At 47.5% G+C, this 17875-nt stretch overlaps 3 protein-coding genes across 4 annotated transcripts; 2 read left to right on the top strand and 1 right to left on the bottom strand.

Moving 5' to 3' along the window:
- The first annotated feature begins 185 nt into the window (after window positions 1-185).
- Window positions 186-2351, top strand: LOC120710659 (F-box/FBD/LRR-repeat protein At5g22660-like). The gene is made up of 3 exons (XM_039996273.1): window positions 186-1350; window positions 1461-1604; window positions 1730-2351. Exons 1-3 carry the CDS (start codon window positions 310-312, stop codon window positions 2108-2110), a joined length of 1566 nt encoding a protein of 521 aa, XP_039852207.1. The 5' UTR covers window positions 186-309; the 3' UTR covers window positions 2111-2351.
- Window positions 2352-11071: 8720 nt separating this feature from the next.
- Window positions 11072-15688, bottom strand: LOC120709906 (F-box/FBD/LRR-repeat protein At5g56420-like). The gene is made up of 4 exons (XM_039995534.1): window positions 15641-15688; window positions 12035-12976; window positions 11803-11946; window positions 11072-11686 (listed from the first exon to the last, which is right to left on the bottom strand). Exons 1-4 carry the CDS (start codon window positions 15686-15688, stop codon window positions 11315-11317), a joined length of 1506 nt encoding a protein of 501 aa, XP_039851468.1. The 3' UTR covers window positions 11072-11314.
- On the top strand, window positions 15595-17699 carry LOC120707269 (F-box/FBD/LRR-repeat protein At1g13570-like). 2 transcript variants are annotated; one of them, XM_039992139.1, is made up of 3 exons: window positions 15595-16625; window positions 16716-16859; window positions 16952-17699. In XM_039992139.1, exons 1-3 carry the CDS (start codon window positions 15687-15689, stop codon window positions 17495-17497), a joined length of 1629 nt encoding a protein of 542 aa, XP_039848073.1. In that variant the 5' UTR covers window positions 15595-15686; the 3' UTR covers window positions 17498-17699. The 2 variants fall into 2 exon arrangements, with proteins under 2 accessions (XP_039848073.1, XP_039848074.1); XM_039992140.1 differs by having other exon boundaries at window positions 15609-16625; window positions 17003-17699.
- The last annotated feature ends 176 nt before the right edge of the window (window positions 17700-17875 follow it).

Below are 17875 nucleotides of genomic sequence, written 5' to 3'. Positions count from 1 at the left end.
AGAATGTTGGATATCTTTTTTACCTTCTTTTACATTCATAACGAGAAACAATTTTCACTGTTTTTGAGCTATACCTATGTTCCCAAGTCGAAACCCTAGGCGGTTGGCTGTCTTGGCTGATCCGGTGATCCCCACTCGGCCACTCCCCACTAGTCCCCAACCTCCCAGCCCCCACACGCCGCCGCCGCCACCCCAAGCAACAGCGGGCTCGCTGCTCGCTACTCCCCAACTCCCCAATCCCCATTCCCCAAACCAAAAGCCTCGCCCGGTCGTCCCGTCCAGCCGTCCCCAACGGAGCAATTGGACGCCATGGAGCGGCAGCCCCCGCCGCCGCGGATCACAATGGAGGCGATGCTGCACGCGATGGCGAGTGACGGCGCGAGCGCGGAGATGTTGAACCCCGGCATGGACTACATTTACGGCCTCCTGCACAGCTTTCTCCCCTGCCCGCCCGTCTCCGCCGCCGCCTCCTTCTCCGTCCACTCCTCGCCCCCCGGCGGCGGCTCCGAGGACCGCCTCAGCGCTCTCCCCGACGCGATCCTCCGCAACGTCGTCTCGCGCCTCCCCGCCAAGGACGCCGCCCGCACCTCCGTGCTCTCCTCGCGCTGGCGCCCGCTCTGGCGCTCCGCGCCGCTCGTACTCGTCGACGCCCACCTCCTCCAACCGGCCGGCGGCGAGGACGCACCGCTGCGCGCAGGCTCAGGCTCCGGCTCCGGCTCCGTCACCGCCGCGGTGTACCGCGTCCTGGAGGCCCACCGGGGCCCCTTCCGCTGCGTCAACCTCACCCGCAGCTCCATGGGCTCGCACCGAGCCGAGCTCGCGCTCTGGCTCCACCTCCTCGCCGTCAAGGGCGTCGAGGAGTTCGTCTTCGTTAACCGCCCCTGGCCGCTCGACTTTCCCCTCCCCGCCACGATCTTCAGCCTCGCCCCCGTCAAGCGTCTCTACCTCGGGGCTTGGAGGTTCCCTGACACCTCGGCTCTCCCGCGCGGCACGGCGTTCCCCCACCTGCTTGAGCTCGGCCTCTGCTGCATCGCCATGGAGGGCAGGGACCTCAACTTCCTCCTCGCCAGGAGCCCCATCCTCCAGACCCTTGTGGTCTACTTGAGCCAGAAGGATGTGAACCTCCGCATCATCAGCCGCAGCCTGCGGTGTGTGCAGCTGTGCGTGTCCATTGTCCATGACGTCTCCGTGGTGGACGCTCCGCGTCTGGAGCGGCTCCTCCTGTGGGACACGGTAAGCGTTGACAAAGTTCGCACCAGGATCAAGTTCGGCCATGCACCCAAGCTGCGATCTGTGGGATACTTGATGCCTGGAGTACATGTTCTTGAGGTTGGCAACACCATCATTAAGGTACTGTTCCCTCATTTTTCCCTTCCTTTCAGCGATGATTACTAGTTTAGTTTCATCGATGCATCAAAGATTGTGTGGAGTTCATTGCAAAATTGTATGAATTATTGCAGGCTGAGACAAGGGCAAGCCCAGGAACCATCGTCCCAAGTGTCAAGACATTGGCCTTGGAGGTGCATTTTGGAGTTCGCAATGAAGCCAAGATGATTCCCTGCTTCCTCAGATGCTTTCCCAACATAGAGACACTGCATATCAAGGTGAATTGAACCACTACTTGGTTATATTGGCGTGCAATTGTATCACCTTCATTTGGTTGCTGCTGAGCTGTATGATCCAAGATCCATTACTAAGTAGCTGAACCATCAATTGATTTGGTTTGCAGTCTGAGGAAACTGATCAACCAGCTGGTAAGCTCAATCACAAATTCTGGAAAGAGAACAGTAGCATCGAATGCGTGCAGTCACACATCAGGGAGATGGTTTTCCATGAGTACCGTGGGGAGCGTAGTGAGCTTGCCTTCCTGAAGTTCATCCTGGAGAATGCGTGGGTGCTGCAGGAGATGGTCATTTTATTTGTCGAAGGTAGTCTCTCTTCAGGGGACAATGCGGCTGCCAAACTGATTAAGGATCTATTATCTGTGAAAAGGGCTGGAAACTGTAGACTGGTGATCTCCGAGAGCCCTATCCATCGTGGTGGTAGTCGTTGGAGCAGCCAAGTAGCATCTGATTTGGATGTTGCTGACCCTTTTTATTGCTGCTGCTGAACCCAGCACGACTGTATGTCTCATGGTCCAAGCTAGAATTGTCTACAAGTATAGTGTTCTGTTCCGAGTAACTGTTTCAGACTGTTGGCATGTATTTTTCTGAAGACAGTGCAGGTTCCTAGTAGCACATGTAGCATGAGAAGCATAGTGCTGAAGTTTCGCAGAACTGAGACTATGTTGATGGTTGATGTACTTGATAATTTGGTATTACTACCCTTGTGATCCTATGGTTATTCTGGTTTCTTTTATTGTGATGTGAGCACCATTGCGGTGATGCAAGCTATGTTGGTTTAGCATAAATTCAGATGCTGGAAGAAAGAGTGCTAGTTGTACTTTCTTTGCGGCAGTCTGTTTAATCAGCCTTCCAAACCTGTGGGTTAAGGCTTCTAACTTATTATGCTCCTTGTTGCTTCAGATTTTCATCATGAAGCATTTGTCATTTTTCTGTCTTTCAAATGTCGTTCACTCTGCCTGTATTTATGAATCTCCTGTTGATTTTACAACTAACTAGTGGCCTAGTGGGGGCCTAATTCCATGCAGCTCTGCAGTATACCACCATTTTAGGGTCTCGTATCTATTCAGTGCTGGTAACTACTATTTTTATTTGCATGTTGTGGGTGTGTTTAGTTCCTCTCTTTTGGAATTTTGAAAAAGAATCTTTTTATATTTGATGTATTAAATATAGACTAATCAAAAAATTAATTACAAAACTCGTCTGTAAATTACGAGTCTAGTGAGCCTAATTAATTTATAATTAGCAAATGTTTACTGTAGTTTTACTATAGCAATTTAGTGGCTAATCACGACCTAATTAGGTTTATTAGATTCGTCTCGCGATTTACAATCTATTTGTGTAATACAATTTTTTTTCAACTACATTTAGTATACCATGCGACGTTTTACAAATATTTTGGAATTTTGAAGTTTGGATCTAAACGAGGCCTGTATTTGGTTTGTTCTAAGTCAAATTTAGCAAATTTTGACCAAATTTATAGGAAAAAAATAATAACATTTACGATACCGAATTTGCTTCATTGAATCCATCATAAAATATATGTTGATAGTGCATATGTTAGATAGTATAGTTGTTGCTATATTTTTCTAGACAAAATAGCCAAAATGGTCCTCACACTTTTTACAAGGGGTCAAGTTCGTCTCAAACTTTCAAAAGGGTCAATATGGTTCCTGAACTCACGTTTTTGACCCAAACGTGTCCCTATGCTGATGTGGCGCTGCAGAGTGTCATGAGATGAATGTTAAATGTCCATTTTGTCCTTGATACTTAGAACTTCTTGTGCGGCTCCGGGAACGTCCGGGAGCCGAGCTCGACGCGGCGGGGCGTTGGCGCAGCGGACGGAGGATGCCGGGGGAAGCCGCGTGTCAACGCCTCAACGGGGCGCGTCGTCGTCGTCTCTGAGCTGGGAGGTTTACGGGGAGGAGATCCTCAACACTCAACAGGCAGGGCTGCCGTAGACCCCGAGCGCCGCGCCGGCGCCAGCGGGTGGAGAGCGCGGGGCTGCGGACAACACCGGGGAAGGGACACATCGTGCTCGACAACTTCTCCGTGTCCGCGGCCGGCGCGAAGCTGCTCGACGGCGCGTCCAGCCTGCTGAAGCAGCTCGCGCTGCGGAAGCGGAAGCTCCCGGGTGCCGCGGGACATCGACATGCTTCGTCTCGTGGACCAGGAGGTCGCCAGCGACTGCGCACGGCCGGCAATCGAGGCGGTGGTCGCGGCCGACGAGGAGCTCACAGCGCTCCGCGAAGAGCGCGATAGGCTCGAGGCCTCTAGCTAGCGATGCCGAGGACGACGACCGTCTCGCCGAGGTGTATGAGAAGCTCAACCTCCACGGCTCTGATGCCGCCCGGCCCGGGCGCGCGCTTCCAAGATCCTTGCGGGGCTGGGCTTCGACCAGGCCAGCCAGGTGAAGGCCACCAAGGTCAGTGGCGGTTGGAGGATGCGCATCTCCCTGGCCCGCGCGCTCTTCATTCAGCCAACCTTGCTGCCCTGTTCCATATGCTTGCTTTGCTACGGTAGTATGGTTTACCCTTGCTGTCCACCACCCATGTTCAACTCATCTCTCCCCATCTTTTTGTTGAATGGTAGTGTCACATAAACAAAAGACACACAAGTAACTGCAAACATGGGTTTCCAGAGCAAGCAAACTTTTACATCAAGAACACAGTCCTGGAACTTCGGCTCATTCCAGTGGAGCACAAGTCTTCCCTCAGACCTGGCCAGGTCGTGATGGCTTATGTCTACCAGTGTAGGGAAGATCCTAATCTCTCCACACAATAATAGATCCAAGGATAAACATCGAGCCGAGGTAATTACGCAACACATGTCAAAAGTCGTTCAGGAATCACAGGTAATTTCCCAACATAAGTGAAACTTTTCTTGTGAACAAGGAAATGAAATTTCAGAAGACGAAATCAAAATTCAGAAAGACTATAGGTAACTCTGATCATAAACAAAATTGGCAGAAGTCCATGCATGACTAAACCAGAAATGAAAACAATGCAATTTCCCAATATTAATTATATATTGCTCCTATCAGATCCAACCGTATACCCATAGAATGATGGAATTTCGATCAGCTACTAAATTAGGCCCCCATCGCAAAAAGTCTGGAAAGTAGACATGTTAATACAGTCTTTCCAAGGGACCAAATAGCATTGCTGACTTCAATGCTTACAACAATTCATGACTGTCACCATAAAAGAAACACCAACAAAGTATAGTGAGCAAGTTGGATATTCTGAGACTGCAACAGAATCAAGAATAAATGCTCTCGAAATGGTCATAAATCATGGAATATGTAGCCAGCTTGAAGTTCATCAATTAAACGGCTCTCCCACGGATAGATCAGATGCTCTACGGAAGGACCAAAAGTTCTTTACATCAGGCCCCAACAGCAACACCAAGCATTTGTCGGCTGCCCATTTACTTCCACCTATAGCCCCCAGTTCGTGAGTTATCCTATCCACCTCTTCCGCTGAAGCAAATTTCTCTGTGGTCAACACCAGCAGCAAAGCCTGCAGCTTCTTCGCATACTTGGCGATGATCTTTAGGAATTCAAACTCACTTCGGTCCCCTCGGAATTCATGGATAACAATTTTTTCGACGGTTGACTTCAGACATTGAATACAATGGGCTTCGCGCCATGACTGCCTGTTGCTTCACCATCTACAGCAGACTGCAAAATCAGGGAGGAATTCAGGCACAGATTAATCATGCACCAAGCATTCTAATGTCAGCAATCGATGATGTGATTGCCAATGACAAACGGGATGAATGCATGTACGTCACCTCAATGTGCAGAGTATCAATGTTTGGAATGCATCTGAGGAAGCTAGGCAGCATATTGACCTCCTTGAAGAATGAAGACACCAAAATTTGCCTTTAAAGCCAAGATCTTGACACTGGGGACAGAGGAACTTGGGCTTGTTGCCTTTGTCTCAGCATGCAATGCAATATACAAGAGGAAATTCTATGGATCACTGAGAAACCAACATCATCGAAGTTATTCGGGCACACAAGGAGGGATAGAGTCCGGAACGAAGTTATTCGGGATAGGGTCGGGGTGGCACCAATTGAGGAGAAACTTACCCAGCATCGGCTGAGATGGTTTGGACATGTCCAACGAAGGCCTCCTGAGGCGCCGGTGCGTAATGGGGTTCTTGAGCGGGTCGATAATGTAAAGAGGGGTAGAGGTAGACCTAAACTGACGTGGGATGAGTCGGTTAAGAGAGACCTTAAGGATTGGAATATCTTTAAAGAGGTAGCTTTGGATAGGAGCGCTTGGAGACTAGCTATCAATGTGACTGAACCTTGAACTTATTTCTTTCGGGTTTCATCTCTAGCCTACCCCAACTTGCTTGGGAAAAAAGGCTATGTTGTTGTTGTACTGAGAAACCAACATGGGTAAATAAAACTTCCATACTGAAAGATATGTCAGACTAATACATTGATGACAACGTTGGCAATCTGCAGTTTGTGAACTCTTGGCTCCAAGTAACCAAGCACACGCAGCTCAGGTGCTCGATCAATCTTGATATTCATAGGCTCAGTACCAGTTTTGCAGATCACAGCTAACATGATTCAGCATTGATTGATTTCTTGATGAAAAAGCAAATTAGATCAGAGCGCAAACAATGGTAGTATACATCTCATGGAATAAGCTCTCCAAACAAATTAAACTGGAAATAGCATCCATCCAACATGCCAGCAAGAGACTAGATTATCAAAAAAGGCCGGTATATGTGTTCAGGTGAAGGATGATACTAGTGAAATAACACTGAAGATGACCAACAGATTGCAGGTGTGGATAGCACAACTCAAGCACCAGTCAACTGAGTGTAGTTAAAGTTGAAAATGAAGTTTAGTTGCAATAAGCAACTGTACCTACCAAGAAAAATGGAATTGCAAAACTTGTAATAGTTTTATTCAGAAAAAAGCAAATGCCCCACACCAAAACAGAACTTTGACAGTAGCTGGTCAACAGCAGGGAACAAAAGAAACACACGGTGAAGTATGTTAGGTCAAGAGTGCAAAAGTAAGAACATCATTGAACAAACAAATGGTGAGGCAAAACAGCACGACCACAGTTTTAGCTGCTCAGTCTGCAGTTGATCAATAAGCAATTGCCTGATCAGAACCTGAGCCAGGCCAATCACCTATATATGCTAGCACTGGACCTAAACATAAGCTTTATTCATCCATTTGTCCTAATAAACTCATAATTGGTCAAGCTCATGAAATGAAAGGTACTAAACAAAAAGGCACCAGCAACAAATAAAATTGTCCATAAGCAGTTCATCCGCAACCTATATCTTGTCCATAAATGTAGAACTGGTTTTCACTCCTGATGATACTCCCTCCGTTCCAAATTGTAGGTTGTTTTGGCAAATCTAGATACATAGATTTTGCTATGCACCTAGATAAACACTACGTCTAGATGCATATAAAAAATTATGCATCTAGATTTGCTAAAACGACCTACAATTTGGAACAGAGGGAGTAGTTGACTTTGTAAGAATTAACAAAGATAACCCAGAATGTATAATGAGCTAGATATAAATGGTACCCTAGGATGAATATAACAAATTCAAAGGGAAATCCTGACAAAGACAATAATGCTTAAGATTTAAGAAATATATTGCCTGACATGACACCAACTTAATATTCTTTGACAATCAAGCCACAGAAAGCAAGGTAATATCATCAAACGTAGATGTCTAGATAACATAACAAGTAGTGATGGTCTTCTGAGCAAACCATCATTCCATGAACTTCGACACTTCTGGGCTTCTGGCACACATGGCAGTTATTATCTTATATAGCTTCAGAACAGTAATATTTCCCTAAAAAGCAAGTTTGATCAAGGAACATATAACCACATAGTCCAACAGCCTAAAATGGTTATCGTCTAATTGACCCTATGATACGTTCATACATACTTCACAGACGTTTCCAAACTGTCTGACCCCCCTTCTTTAGTGAAGCAGAAGAACTCTTGTCCATGTTCTGAATCAAAAGGGTCATCAGTCGAAAGATCAGATGCCTCGTGGAAGTTCCAAGCATGCTTAGGCCCCACAAGCAGAATGGTACATGATTTAGACGCCCACTGTGGTCTAGCTAACTCCCTCAGTACAACTTTCATGTCATCCACTGAAAGTAGTATATCCTTAGACAAAACAATGGTCAGGTTCTGCAGCTGATTCACTCTCTGCGTTAGGTGCTGAAGGAATACCACCTCACTTAGATCCCCTCGGAACTCATGAAGAACCACCTTCTTGGTGTGTGACTGCAAACATTCAATGGGAGAGAGCTTCGAGAGGAACTCGCCATAGTGCTTGCCAGTTGGCCGATCAGTCATAGCAAACTGCAAAATCAGTAAACAAAGCAATTACAGAAGCACAATGACAGATATGATGCATATGCCAAAACAACTGCATCATCTTGCGCTTTGCTACCTCCACGTGCAGGGTCTCAACGTTGGGAAAACATCTGAGGAAACTGGACATCATCCGGACTTCAGTGAAGACACGGAAATCCACCCTCAAGGCTAAGATCTTGAAGCTTGGGATCATGAAGCTTGGGCTCGCCTCTGTGTCAACCTGCAGTACAATTCAAGAGTCAAGAGCATGCACAGCTAGTCATTGCATGATCATGCACATGAATATCACATCATAGCACAGCACCTTGATGATGGTGTTTCCAATTTGAAGCCGGTGGACTCTAGTATCCAAATACCCAAGCACCTTCAGCTCAGGAGCAGAAGCAATCCTGACCCTTATAGTCATAGGTGGCTCGTCGTCAGAGCCAGACTCGTCGTCAGAGTCGGAGTCGTCGAGTAGACAAGAAGTAGTAGTAAGCCACATGAGGAGCCGCTCCAGGCGAGGCGTGTCCACCACCGCGAGCTCGTCGGCCATGGACAGCCAGAAGAGCACGGACCGGAGGTTTTGGCCACGAAGGCGGACATGCTGTGGCGGGCCGCAGCTGAGGACGAGCGCGAGCGTCTCGAGCGTGGGACTGGAAGCGAGTATGTGGTCGAGGTCGCGGTCCTCGATGCGGGTGTTGAGGAGGACGAACTCCCGGAGGTGGGGGAAAGCGCCAGCGCCGTCGGGAAGGCAGCGGGTGTCCGGGAACTCCCAGAACCCGAGGTAGAGGCGGCGGAGATCGGCGCAGCGGAGGATGTCGTTGGGGAGGGGCATGTCCATGGGCGGCGGCGGGTTGACGAAGAAGAGCTCCTGGACGCCCTTGGCGGCGAGGAGCCGCGGCCACCGGGCGAGCTCGCGCTCGTGGTCGAGGCTCCCGAAGAAGGAGAAGGTGAGGCGTACGGTGCGGAACGGGCCGGGGTGGGCGGCGAGGAGGTGGTCCACGGCGGGGACGGTCCTGCGCACGCCGGCGACCACGAGGTGCACGTCGTCGAGGACGAGCGGCGCGGAGCGCCAGGCGCGGCGCCACCGCGGGGAGAGCGCGGCGAGGCGGCCGGCGTCCTTGGCGGGGGGGCGGAAGGCGACGACGCGGAGGAGCGCGGCGGTGAGCGTGCCGGCCCTGGTGGCGGCGCGGGCGGGGAGGCAGGCCATGGCGCATTGGCGGAGCACGTCCATGGTGGCCGGCGCCGGCTCGAGACGAGGGTTTTGGCCGGGGGTGGAGGCGGTGGGGAATTGGTTGGGGGTGGAGACGAGACGACAGCCGACAGGGTGGCTGCGAGCGCCGTGCGCCCGTGCCTGCCACTGCCCAGTGCCCACTGTTGGGCCGAGGTGAACCGGGGTCGCTGCGAGCCTCTTTGCGTTGCATAAAAATATAGCAGTTAAAATTGCAACTTGAAGATCAAGAGAGTTTTTTTAGAAACACCAAATACTCCATCTGTTCCATAAAATATATGAATCTAGAAAAGACAAAACGACCTATATTTTGGGACGGAGGGAGTATTTTTGAATGAATGAAATACACATTTACATTAATAGGAACCTCTGCCCTTATCTTCACAGTTTTCGCACCCTAAAACAATAACTCGCACACAGATACTTCAACAATAGAAATGAATATTACCAGCTAGCATAAAAAGCTAAGAACTACTGGTCGGTTTCACAGAAAGCAAACAATCGTTTATCACTTTACTGCCACCTCATCAGCTCGTCCCTGAAGAGAAACTAGCATTGACAAACATGATCACCATCTCCTGCAAGGTCTCCGCATTCTCCTGTTGAACTTGCACAAAGAAATCGCAAGTATACAACCTTTATTTATCAGCTTTAACTTGATGCGCAAATCCTAGAATGAGATGAGTCATATGGGAATTCTCTACATTTTCCACCCCAATTTCTATCGATGGATAAAAGTCATATTTTGAAATTTCAGTTGTCTTCTAGTTTCCATATGCTTGTTGATAATGACATTATGTTTCATTTTCGTTAACTGTGTAGAACCCCTGATGTAAAGAAAGCATGACTCAGTTATTTGTTTTTATGTTCATGTGCTTATGGAGGCGCATGTGGTATCGATTATCGAAAGCTTCGGAATCCTCTTGCTACCGTCCGCTGCAGCCATGCAGGCTTTGCAGCAACCAGAAAGAAAAGAACGTTTTCGGTTTGATGTATAGCTTGCCCCAGTTTCATCTTGGGCGTTTTGCCTTCGGGTGAGTTCACACATCTCTTTCTGCCAAAATGTTCTATAGATAGGAAAATTGGTAAAGCTTTTTGACTTTATGCAGTTATTAAATTGATGGTTTAGCAGGAAAATGAAAATCTGATGGGCGTATGCAGAGAAACTTCTTCAGTTCTTGCTGTAGATCAAAAGCTCAAACACAAGCTCAGTTGCATGTATACATATTGGACTTCATCTCCATGTTCTCCTGAAACTAAATCTGTGAGGGTTTTTTTTAGTGACATGCAAAGAAAAAGGAAAAAAATGCTACCTAAACTGTCAGAGTAAACATATGTTAAATTAGAGAAGAATTCCAATTTAGTCAGTGAAACTCCATTTATGGAGCACATAGCAAGACCTGTAGTAAATTCTACTTCCCTTCTCAAGCGCAACCCATCGCCTTGATCTGGCAAGTGGAGGTCACACAACCACAAGGCCAACAACCTGTGTCAGGAAAGCCTAGTCCCTAATCTCACCAAGCAAAACAATAGATTCCAGGTCAAACATAAACCTAATTACACAGCATGTCAAAACTTGGTCAAGGATATCTAGAGATATTGGTAGCATGAATCAAAGCTACAAAAGAGGAATCACTAGCACAGACCCTCCTCATCACCAAAGCATGGAATTGTGTAAAACTGTAACTGCCACAAGATAAAATTATGGTGGAAGATATATAACCAGAATTCAGAAAATACCATAAATAATACTCATTAGAAATGAAATTGACAGAAGTCCGTGCATGGATAAACCAATGAGTGCAATCAGCAGGCCTTGGAACATCCCACTGAGGAAGATAAGCATGACAATTCACAAAGCGATGTAATACCCCAATAATAGTTACCACAGCGAAAGGGGCAAATCTCATCAAACATGTAAGGATAGATCATTTAGTAGCGCTAGTAACTTCAACACTTACGACCATTTGTGCTAGTTGAAAGTTGAAACATGCCTACTTCCAGAAAAGAAATGCTAAGACACAGCAACAGAATTGAGAGAAAATCATTTCCTCAAGGTTTACATCACAAAAGATGTAGCCACCTTCAAGTTCATCACCAAAACGGGTCTTTAACTGATAGATCAGATGCTCTAGCGAAGTTCCACGTGCAATCTAATTTAGGCCCCACCAGCAACACTTCACATCCTTCAGCTGCCCATGAACATCTTGTTAGAGCTCTCAGTTGGCTATTCACTTCGTACAACTCGCCCACTGAAGCGAATGTTCCTTCAGTCAACACAAGCACCAAAGTCTGGAGCTTCCGAGCACGCTTGGCAATGAACTTGACGAATGCGAACTCGCTTTGTTCCCCTTGGAATTCATGGATAATAATTTTGTTGATATGTGACTTCACGCACTTGATAGGGTCAACCTCCTGCCAGAACTTGGCGTGGTGCCTGCCAGTGGCTTCACCATCTTTAGAAGACTGAAAAATCGGTGAGGAATTCAGTCAGTGAAGGACTGTAGCAAAAATATAATTTTTCCAAACTGTGAAGGAAGCTGGGTAGCAAATGACAATTGAATGAGTGAGTGGAATGTTACCACGATGTGCAGTGTCTCAACATTGGGAAAGCATCTGAGGAAGCTGGTTAGCATATTGACATCCTTGGAAACACCAAAATTCAGCTCTAAAGCCAAGATCTTGACACTTGGGACGATGCAATTTGGGCTTGCCTTTGTCTGAGCCTGCAATGCAATAGAATGTTTATGGACCACTGAGACGTGTAGATCAAACTTTCTTACAGAAAGAGATGAAAGGCACTACTAGTAGTACATTGATGATGGTGTTGCCAATCTGGAGCTGGTGAAGTCGTGGATCCAAGCGGCCAATGACACGCAACTCAGGTGCACCATCAATCTTGAGTACCATACGCTGTCGCTGACCAATCGTTTTCCAGAGGATGAGCCGCTCCAGGTGTGGAGCATCCACCACTGCGAGCTCATCTACCACACCCACCCAGAGGAGCATGCACTTGAGGCTTTGGGCGCGGAGGTGGATGCGCTTGGTCATACTGCTGATTATGAGCGCGAGGGTCTCCAGCTCGGGGCTGCAGGCAAGCATGTAGTTGAGGTCGTGCTCACTCATTCTGCCGCTCAACATGCTGAACTCCTTGAGGTGGGGAAAGACGTCAGCGCCACGGGGAGCGCTGGCGGTATCCGGGAACGTGCAGGTTCCAAGGAAGAGCCGGCGGAGCGAGGCGCAACGGAGGATGTCGGCCGGGAGCCGGCGGAGCGAGGCGCACCGGGTGATGTCGGCGGCGCAGCGCGGCAAGGGTGGATTGTCGAGGAAGACGAGGTCCTGGACGCCCTTGGCGGCGAGGAGGCGCGCCCAGTCGCCTAGCTCGCGCTCACCGGACGTAAGAGAGCAGTGGGAGATGTGGACGTCGCGGAAGGGGCCCGGGTGGTCGGCGAGGATCCGGCCGACTGCAGCGTCGGGGCGCGCGCGCTCGCCGTCGGATGCCAGGAGGAGGTCGTCGTCGCGGAGGACGAGCGGGGCGGCGCGCCAGAGGCCGCGCCAGCGGGAGGCGAGCACGGCGGTGCGCGCGGCGTCGCGGACGGGGAGGCGGGAGACGACGTCGCGGAGGAGGACGTCCGGGAGGGCGCTGATGCGGTCCACGCCGTCGGCGGCCGGGTTCGCGGCCGCGGCGGAGGAGAGGGAGGGGGCGGCGGGGCGGTAGCCGGGGAAGTGGCCGCCGGGAAACGCGCCCCGGATTTCCTCGATGTCGAGCAGTGTTCACCTTACCGGCGGTAAATCGCCGGTTACCGGTCATTTTTACCGTTACCGCTACACGGCGGGGTGACTGCCTGGAGAGGGTAGTGACTAGTGAGGTGGTCGGTGACCTAGGGTTTGGAGCTGCCTTGCGCCGTGGGCCAAAATGTTGGAAGCGTGTTTCTCGCGGGCCCATGGACTGAATTGTCTGGTCCGAATGCTCTTTATTTTTTTGTCTGGTCCCAATGTTCTTCATGCATTTATGTTGCTTTGCTGGCACCAGATAGCATGGGAGTTGGCATCGCACACTGACCGACTGGCCACCGTTGTTTTGTTGCTGAAAGCCTGAAACTGAAAGAATAAAAGGATTACGTGCTCAAATACTAATCAAGCAAATTTGGATCGGTAAGATTCCTTGCTCCGTTCACAATAGTTATTATCGTTTTAGCCGGCTTCGATGATGATAAAGTATGTATATGGTGTTTGTCATTTGAGAAAAATCAATTTATTTTAAATGGGGTGATTCATCGTGAGTTGACCCATAAGTTTAAGTAGGATGATCCTATATTTAATGTTGAATAAATTACATCCATCATGCAACAACTTATATGGTTGTACTCTCTCCGTTCTAAAATGTAGGTCGTTTTGACTTTTCTAAATTCATATATTTTGCTATGTACCTAGACATATGTTATATCTAAATGCATAACAAATACTATGAATCTAAAAATACCAAAACGACATATATTTCGGAACGGATGGAGTATTATTTTTGGCCCAACTCACATATACACCATGGATCATCATTCAACTGTAATACTTGGTTCACAAGTATTAAATTTAAGGTGGTTAATACTTGGTTCCAGCTTTCCTAGCACCTCTAATTCATAATTTCTAGCTCTATTATTCCTAAACGCAGTCGGCCGATAGATTGGCTGGCTCGTGTCAACAAATGCGGGCACATCTTGGAACACTGGTAATTGAGCATTCTATTTCTCTTTTGTTGGAACTGGTGACAATACTAATATGAGAGGGTGCCCTAGGGTGCTTTTCCTGGTTGTGCAGATTCTAAACTTTGAACCATGGCTGAATGGCTCACTGTTGATCCATATTACTTATTTTGTGTTGTTGGGTGCAACAGGAAAATTGCAGTTGTCGGCTATGTATATAACCGAAATTCAATAGTGATGTGATTTATTTATATATACAACAAAAAGTTTAATGAGTAAATTACACCTCAGGTCTCTAAACTTATCCTAAAGTTTTACCTAGATCTCTAAACTCTCAAATCGTCCATCTAGATTCTTAAACTGTGTTAAATGTTCTATCCGAGGTCCCAAACGCGCCATGTGAGCACCCAAAACTGACATGGCATGCCAAGTGGGCGCCATGATGTCAAACATTTAAAAAAACACGTGGAGTACCTTAAATTTGCTCGCGAATTCACCTGGCTGTCGAAGAAGAAGATAAAGACACGATATACTATAGCGTTCTAAATTTACTGAATCTGCACTTACACTGAACCCGAAACTTGCAGCCATCAATTCTCCAGATTTCATTACCAAACGATGAAATCTCCCAAAAGAAAAATTTTAGCTCCGACAAATGTCTACAACTTTTGTTTGAGGCACACCTTCAAATCCTGCCTCTAACATGTCAAATTAATCTGAAATTGAGAGTTTCAAACTTTAGTTACAGCTCAAACCTGCCATATTTGGTTCCAAAGATAAACCTCCTGCTAACCTCCGAAGTATAGAGTTAGTAACGTTTAAATCCCTATTTCTATATTTTTAAACCTCAAACGCTTAATTGTTTTAGCTCCGTTCTTGTTCTTGTTGCAATAGGTTTGTATCGACCTAAGCTACGAGATAGAGAAGACGTCTATTATGGCACATGTTTTAAAGATGTAATTTAATATTAATTGAACTAATACATAATTTAATGTATTTTCGAAATAAAAATTAATTAGAGTTTTAAATTTGTCGCACGTGCGTTTTACCAAAAGTGTTAGGCTACTATTGTGGCTGAGCAAATCTATTATTTTTTTATTTGACCAACAAATGGAGCCTCCACGTTCGCTCTCAAAGCCTAGAAATTCCCACATTAATCGGAGAAAAATAGAAAAATAAAAATTACCCACCACTGCCATTACGATAAAAATTAGCCTAAAATACCCATGTGCCTAATTAAAAATCACCCACCAATGCCATTATAAAAAATTAAATATAAAATATCATTTACTATGTATCAGTTACAAATATATACTATTAATAAAAACTAAAACTAACAACAATCAATCAAAATAAAATGAAAATAAGAATAATTATCTGCGTAATATTATTAAAGCTCAACAAATCAAATTGTTATTATAGGTAGATCATAGTTGAATTGTTTTAATCAACAATAAGACATAATTAATAATAATAAACATGATGATGTATAGTAAAAAAATAATATAATATTTAAGTAAGGACACAACGACATACAAAATTTTTAAATTTTCAATACTAGCCGCGCAAATGCGCGGGCTAACATCTGGTTTAGAAATGCGGCCTTGCAAAAAAGATAAAAAGTTCATGCGGCGGTATTTTAGCCTAGCTCCATCTGCGAGAACAGTTGCTGAACTCGTGGACCAACAAGCCGCTGCCGAAATCCTCCTCTCTTGTTTACCGCGACGAAATCGAATCCCCCATTTCCCCACCGGTCTACCACCGCCATGGCCGCCATGGCCGCCGGCTTGGCCTTGCTTCGGCAAGCGATCATGAACCGCATCCTGTCCCACCGTCCCGAGCTCGCCGTCACCAGGCGCGCCACCCTCCACGCCGCGGACGGCGACAGGTCCGAGGGCGAGGACCGCATCAGCGCCCTCTCCGACGACCTCCTGGGCCTCGTCGTCTCCCGCCTCCCCATCGACGACGCCGTGCGCACTACCGCGCTCTCCACCCGCTGGCGCCGCATCTGGCACGGCGCGCCGCTCGTCCTATGCGACGAACACATCCCCGCCTCCACCCAAGATGAGCGCATCGCCACCATCGACCACGTCCTCGCCGCTCACTCGGGCCCGTTCCAGTCCGTCGACCTCGCCTGCTGCTTCGCGAAGAAGGAGCGCGAGCTCGCCCAGTGGCAGCGCCTCCTCGCCGCCCGCGGCGTCCAGGACCTCACCTTCGTCAGCCTACCGGGAGAGTTGGGCCTGCGCCTCGCCCCGGACATCCTCCGCTGCGCCAAGCTCCGCCACCTCTGCCTTGGTTTCTGGACCTTTCCGGACACGGCCAACCTCCCCGACGGCGCGGGCTTCTTCCCGCACCTCGAGGAGCTTGACATCCTCTACACCAAAATGGAGGACCGGGACCTCGACCACATGCTCGCCTCCAGTCCGGTGCTCAAGACCCTCACGCTCGTCTGGAGCGGACCCCAGCCCAACCACATCAGCCTTCTCAGTCCGAGTCTCCAGTGCACACTCATCGTCAATTCCAGGGTGATGGATCTGGCATTGGTGGATGTCCCATGCCTGGAACGGCTCATCCTGCATGGTAATTCTACTTCAACCTTGAATGGCAGTTTACCTCTCAGGATTCTTAGAGCACCTGAGCTGAAGGTGCTTGGCTACTTGAATACCAGAGTCAACCAGATTCAAATTGGGGACATCATCATAGAGGTGCTATATGAGTTTTCTCGTGTATGATTATGTAAGTACTTGGTATACATGTGCCTTATTGATGGGTTTTTTTAAAACTTTTTTTTGAAGGCTGGCACGAAGGTAAGCCCAAACACCAAGGTCCCAAGTGTCAAAATCTTAGCAGTGATGGTGAATTTGCATATCTTCAAGGAAGTCCAGATGCTGTGCAGCTTCCTCCGATGCTTTCCCAACATTGAGATACTGCATTTGGAGGTAACAATTCGTGTAGCAATTCATTTACTTGGTATTTTTCATCGTTGTTACCATGGTTCTTCTGTAATTTTGTTGTCTACCAATATCTGTAGTCTGTTGTAGCTGATGAATCTAGTGACATGCCAAATGCCGAGTTCTTTCAGCAGCCCAGTCCCATTGAGTGTGTGCAACACATCAAGGAGGTGTTTCTCTATAAGTTTCAAGGTCATCAATGTGAGATGGCGTTCCTTAAGTACCTATGTCAGAGAGCAAATCAGATGCGAAAGTTGACACTAGTGTTGTGTGGTACAATTCTTGATTCTGTGGATATGATCAAGGCTCAACTGGGTGATCTAGTTATTCCATCACTGGCTAGTGAAGCTTGTATGGTTTTGCTTCTGGAGCCTGTAGTGGAGGTAATGTCCTTCAATTATGCATCAGATCTTTCTATCCATGATCCATTTGTTTCTGATCATGGGAATGAGCTCTTCATTTCAATGAAGAGGGAGAAGAAAGTATGGACAGAACAAACGCCAGTTCAACATTGTTTCACGACACAAGCTGTGCAGGGAGGAAATGATACAGAGCCTATAACTGAAGAAGAGGCCTTGGGCCGTGGCAAAAGGATGAAGAAGCCCGTGAGGCGAATGGATCTGTGAAGACCTTGTAATGGCCTGCGCCAAGGTCGATGCAATATGGATAGTGGATACTGGAGAGCTCGTGAGAGAGGGTATTGTCGATGTAATGAGCTAAACTCAGACCCTAGCTTATATACCAATTTCCCTTTCAGACTCTGTTGTTCGTGACTTTCTCTTGAATTCTACCGAATGCCGATCTAATTGTCATGTTTTGTGTTTGATTGATCGAGATATCGTGACAATGTGAAGGAGATCTTCAAGGGAGTACACGATGTTAACTGAACAAGCACCAATGCAACACGGGTGAAGATGAATTCATCAGTTTTAATGACTGTAATCTGAATGACTAGGTGGTTATATATTTCAGGATCTAAGTTTGATTGTCATTCAGATCATGAA

The sequence above is a fragment of the Panicum virgatum genome, chromosome 5K (genome assembly GCF_016808335.1).
Source record: "Panicum virgatum strain AP13 chromosome 5K, P.virgatum_v5, whole genome shotgun sequence".
Lineage (NCBI taxonomy): Eukaryota > Viridiplantae > Streptophyta > Magnoliopsida > Poales > Poaceae > Panicum > Panicum virgatum.
This window is presented reverse-complemented; position numbering and strand designations above follow the sequence as displayed.